Source organism: Euprymna scolopes, chromosome 26 (assembly GCF_053919585.1).
Source record: "Euprymna scolopes isolate OS-2025 chromosome 26, ASM5391958v1, whole genome shotgun sequence".
Lineage (NCBI taxonomy): Eukaryota > Metazoa > Mollusca > Cephalopoda > Sepiida > Sepiolidae > Euprymna > Euprymna scolopes.
Genome location: NC_136507.1, coordinates 104,300,370 through 104,306,369, shown reverse-complemented (window position 1 = coordinate 104,306,369; position 6,000 = coordinate 104,300,370). Strand labels below are relative to the sequence as shown.

At 33.6% G+C, this 6,000-nt stretch overlaps 1 protein-coding gene across 1 annotated transcript in view; it reads left to right on the top strand.

Moving 5' to 3' along the window:
• The first annotated feature begins 575 nt into the window (after nucleotides 1-575).
• Nucleotides 576-6,000, top strand: part of LOC145248330 (protein odr-4 homolog) — a 29,267-nt gene continuing 23,842 nt past the window's right edge. The window contains exon 1 of the mRNA XM_080110239.1: nucleotides 576-761. Within this exon, the coding sequence (XP_079966365.1) occupies nucleotides 663-761 (99 nt within the window). The 5' untranslated portion in view covers nucleotides 576-662. The remainder of the gene's footprint in view (nucleotides 762-6,000) is intronic.

Genomic DNA, 6,000 nt, shown 5'->3' with positions numbered 1-6,000 from the left:
AAACAAGACAGTATCATGAATTATATATATATTTTTTTATTTCTCTGGAATGTACAATAACAATAGAAAAACAAAATTAGGCACAAGGCCACTCAAAAGTTGGGGTTGGGGTGGGGGCTATGATGGTCATCCTCGACACTGTACCTTTAGTTGGTCTATGCTAGTCCTGGCTAGGGCTATCATTCACAACAAGACAGTAGATATTTATTTGCTTCCCCACGAAAAACAAAATGTGACACAAGGTCGTATTTAATATGGGAGAAAACCAGCACCCCCCCCCCCCAAAAAAGGGCACTCTGGAAGTATGCAAAAAAAAAAATGCCTCAGTATAGAAGGGCTTCCCCCTCCCCCATTGACCAAGGACAAATCAACTCCAGTGCAGCACTGCAGCATCAGAAGACACAATACTCTGATCCTTGCCTATAGACAGTATATTGATTCAATATTCATACATGTCGCAATGATATTAGTGAAAGAACTATTATCACCAACGGAACTCGTGTGACACCGGAAATAGCAAGGGAGATAATCCTGCCGGTTATGTATTATATATTAAAAAAAAAAAAAAAAAAACAAAGAAAAGGGAAATAACCTTGTTTGACCGGTGTAAACTTTGACATCGGCGTGTAAACGTTTACACACATACAAGCGAAAAATAAATTATGCGTCGAACAGTTTTGGCCGATGAACTTGTCCAGTCTTATTTGGAGAAATTCACCACGTCTGCCGGACAATGGCATATTGGTCTTATAATTGGTCAGGTAAATAGAACTAGAATGAAAACTATCAAAATGTTATCGAAGAGTTTAGTTTTGTTTCCATTTTTTTTTCCATTATTTACCATTGTTTACATTTTTTTTTTTTTTTTTTAGAAACTTAACTTTATTTGATTTTAATTTTGTTGTCCATATGTATAAAATAAATATAATGTTAAGATGAATTTTGTTTTTATTCGACCTATTACACATAAGACCGGGGGGGGGTTGCTATAAAAACAAACGAATTAAAACCAAAACAGATGTTTGTGTTTTGATGATCCCCCCCCCCATCATCACACCAATGTTGGCTCTGTAAAACAACATCGGATTGTAATAAAAGATGTAAGGAATGTTCTTAAAGCTTATGAAGTCAGTTCCGAGTATTGATGGAGAATCTCAAATTCGTTTTTAAAACGGTTTTGGAAATAACTGAAGCCGGTTTCGATTTAAAAGCTCTGAAAAAATAAAATGTAGAAAAGTCGACAACGTTAAGCAGGGAAAATTGGGAAAGGGTTGATTTTTTTTTTTTTTTTTGTACTTGTATAGTTTAGTCAAGACATTAAAAAAATGGAAATATCGAAAAAAGGTTATCCTGACGCTCCGCACTCCTTTGTTTACCTCGGAAGTGACGTCACACAAATCTTATAATACGGATGGGTACAATTGTAAAAATAATTTGTTTTATTTTTCTTTCATTTTGAGCTCCTTTTTTCGGTAATATTATACAAACACCGTGACAGCGAATTAACCCTAACCCTAACCCTAACCCTAACGCTGTCACGGTGTTTGTATAATAATACCCTTTTTTCTTCCGTTTGTTTTTGTTTTCTTCTCCCATTTCTTATTTTGAGCGGAGAATTTATTTTATTTTCATTTTGAGCTCTTTTTCCGATCCGGCGTTACCTTTTATAGGTACTCCTCCTGCACTTTACGACCCGAGCTATTTTTAACACTATTATTTAGAAACCTATTATTTAACATGTGGAAGACAGGGTATATTGTAACTTTTCTGTACTTTCACCTAACAATTAAATTTAAAAAAAATATCGTGAAACTTGAATTTAACTTGAAAATACTATTAAAAAAGAGCGCGGGTCGTAAAGTGCAATGGTCGGTGTTCTGTAGTAGCGGACCTGGATATTTACCAAACTTTTATATTATAAAAGGGTGCTTCTGCATTTTACGACCCGCACTATTTTTTAATAGTATTTTCAAGTTAAATTCAAGTTTCACGATATTTTTTTTAAATTTAATTGTTAGGCGAAAGTACAGAATAGTTATAATACACTAGGCACCGCCAAAACTGAAGGGGGGACAGGTAAGTACTTTTTGACGGACCGTCTTTTTAAAAATCTACCAAAAATCAGGTAATTATCCTATCCGATCAATACGAAATGAAATTTTCAGCGATTATTAAGAGAAGAATGAACTTTATAACAGTGTACTTATTTTTCATAAACGATATTTATATATATTTTTTTTTACTTACAACCCCCCCCCTTGTTTTGAGGTGGTACAAATATGCTTAAAATAATCATCTGAAACTGAACACAACATATTGTGTTGTTGTAAGGGACAGAAATATAGATTAAAAAAAAAAAAAAAGAAAATTGTTTGCATACCTTATTTTGACGTCTGAATATCAGAACTTCGATTGTGTTTAATTATCCCGCTTTTGAGTTTTGAAGTGTGAAATTCGGTGAATATGTTAAGTAAAATAATTAATTTAAGTTACGCAAAACAAAAAAATTTTTTTTTAATATTTATACGAAAAAAGCCATTTTAAAATCTTTGATAAATAAATTAACAATTTTTTTTTTAGCGAGCCGAATAATGCATGACCATTATTAAACAGGGCATGCTTTGAAGAATCGATACAAAAAATAAAATTCGATAAATATTGTGCCCTTTGTGTTAAAAATAGCATCATTTTTTCGATCCCGTTTGAAAACGTTTGCCGCCTTTCGACTACGGTGGACCAAACGCGCTGAAATAATTTTTTTTTTTATTCTGCTTTAAATTGCCCCTCCCCCATTTTGGGGAGCCTGGCCCCCACACACATACACATTAAAAACCAAACTCATACAAATGGTCACCCATCTGGTACTGGCCAGCCTCAGCGTTAATAATACATTGAAATTTTCGTTACTGAAAAATAAGTTTTTTTTGGCCTGTTTGGTCTTCCATAGTTTGCTTTTTATCGAATACAAACGTAAACAGTGTCGATCTAGACTCTAGATCGACGCGAAGTAACTGGTTGCCTATATGAATAAGTGGAATTATTTGAAATCCAGGTACTTATATTATAATATTTTTGCATATTCTCATAGAAAATCATCCTAAATCTTAGTTAGACAACAAATAAATAAATGAATTATTTCAAAAACCTTTTTTAAAAAATATTTATGTACGTTTTTTGTGCAAGACAAAAAATGTCAATTGTTAACTTTTTGGGAAAATTTAATTAAAAATAGTAGAAAAAGTTTTACATTATTCTGTTTTCTATATGATAAAATTCAGGGTTTTATCTTTCTGGAAAAAAAAAAGTTACTCAGAAATAATGGATTTTAATAAATGTAATTTCGTTTTAAAAAACAACAACAACTTGATTTTTCGGCCATTTTTGGCGGTGCCTAAAATACACCCTCCCTTCCCCATGTTAAATAATATGTATTTTTAACATTTGTTTTGACGATTAATCAACTTTATAAGGATTTAATTCTTTTTTCATAAGTGATACATACAACGATGAGGGTAATCATTTTGGAAATGTTAGGCGCCGTATGTGTTGGAGACAACTCCTTCATCTAGTATTACAGTTGGTCATCTTGACCCTGTTTTGCCATCAGGACCAAGTGTTTCTGGACGAGAGAGTGTGTGGTAGATGCAAAAGTCCCCAACACTTTAAACGCAAGCGCAAGTCATAGCAAAAAAGAGAAGAGGGAGATAACCAGTGTTTTTCGGCCTGTATGGTCTTCCATAGGTGAGGAAATATCACGTAATGACAAATTGCAGAAAGAAATTATCGTATTTTTAGCAAAATCCGCAGTTATTTATTGATTTTTTTGGTATCGATTCTTCACAGTATTTCCTATTTAATGGTATATTAGCAATATTGGACTCACTAAAATAAAATTATTAATTTATATTTCAAAGATTTAAAAGTAGTGTTTTTTTGTAAAAATAATGAAAATATGTATATTTTATTTTGGCTAATCTGAAAGAATAATTGTTAACGTATTCAACAAATTTTGGACTTCAAAACACAAAAGATGAAAAATAAAACACGTTCAAAATTCGGATTTTCAACCTTAAAGTCTGATACACGTGCGTTTTTTTTTGTTTTTTTTTTTTTTGGATTGTTTGTTTTATCTATAACCCCCCCCCCGTACACACACACTCGCCACAATACACTATATTTTGCTCAGTTTCAGTTAATTATTTTAAGCATATTTGTAACCACAAATAAAGAAAAGGGGGTTTTGTAGGCAAAAAATATATATGTATATATATCAATTATGAAAAAAAAAAAAAAGTACACCAGTATAAAGTGCATTCTTCACTTAATAATTGATCAAAATTTTGTATTGATTGGATAATTACTTGATTTTTGGTAGATTTTTACAGAGAGACTTTGTCAAAAAATACTTACCCCCTACTTTCATTTTGGCTGTGCCTACTCTTTTCCGATTATTTTATATATATATATATATATATATTTATGGGTATCTTCAAGTTTCGTCACTCCACATTTACACCATTATAACTCTTATGATGGGATGTGTCTCCCAGCGGCTTTGGCTGCAGGGAGGCAGGGTAGAGTACAAGTCAAGGATCTGTTCTTGATACTCAGCCCGACAGGTGAGGGGCCAGGAACCGGCCCAGCACCTGTCGGACTGAGGTACAGCGCTTGAGTATCACCCAGGAGGTTCACCCTCCCAGGCCTTGCCACCTGGTTTTCGGGTGGGCAAGTTTATTGCTTGTCGCCTGAGGCGCCCCTACCAGGGAATGCCGATGGGGGGGGGGGCTGGCAGTTTTTGTTGAGGCAAGAGTGCCCCTCCTTTAGGGGAGATTGCCTATCTTCCACCTTCTTACCTTGTGTCACATTTTGGTGTGGTGGACACCAAATAAATATCCACCCCACATTTATAAACGTTTTTACCTGGACGATTTTTTTTAATAAGCAATCGTCAAGTTTCACCACCAGATATTTACAGTTTTTAAATTAACAGGAAAACTTTTACGTGTGGTGCACAGTTTTTAATGCAATAAATCGATCCCCCATATTGGAATCACTCAATGAAAACATGCGCACACCTTTTACATAAAGGATTTTTCATTTATTAATCTGAACAATAATTAATGGTTAATGTGCGCTAGAGTACCAACTAAAGACTTGCCTTTAAAAAATTGATTTATAGGGTATTCAGGTCTGTTTTGAATGAATATCGCATTTAAAATTGTCGCTGACAAGTAGTTTTCATAATATGACAATCTTTATTATCCAATGTATTTTGTATTATTTTCACTCGTCGCAATGTCTGTTTTTGCATGTGCACATTCAATTTATATGGCTTGAATTAAAGTTAAAAATGCAAAAGTCAAGTATCATGGTTCAACTGTGCATTCATTTCAAATGCGCCCCTGTCTTATCAAACAACCTACAGTTGATTTGATACATCTGGCCCTTGTACAGTGATGAAATTTCTCAAATCCACTTGTGATGTTAAGCTGTATAAGGGTGTTAACTTTGGTCAATATCAGACTGTTCCTTATGGGATATTTTCAATTATTGATTTTTGATACTTGTCAGAGGCATTCCAATACAAAACCTATTTAAGAATACTCCCAGACATAAAGTACATTTGTGTAAAGTTTTAAAAACACTTGGTCCAGCCATTTCGGAGTTCATAGGGAATGAACTAGCACACATACGGACAAAGTGCCTTTTATATATAAGTAGAGATAAAGATTTAAGGTTTAAGCTTAATTAAGGATCTTATACAAGATATTAAGACCTCGTTAAGCTTACATTTTTAATTTGAGATGACTTTATATGTGGAGTGTGAAAAGAGAACAAGAAGTATTTAGATTTTAAAAAAATCTGCAAACGAGGTTGGCGTGGACATATCCTAAGAAAGAATTGCCAATCAAGTGCTCCAATATAGACCTTTAATAGAAGAAGAGGAAGACCAAAAATGAACTGGAACCAGACAATCAAGAGAAATTTGGTTACTATTAG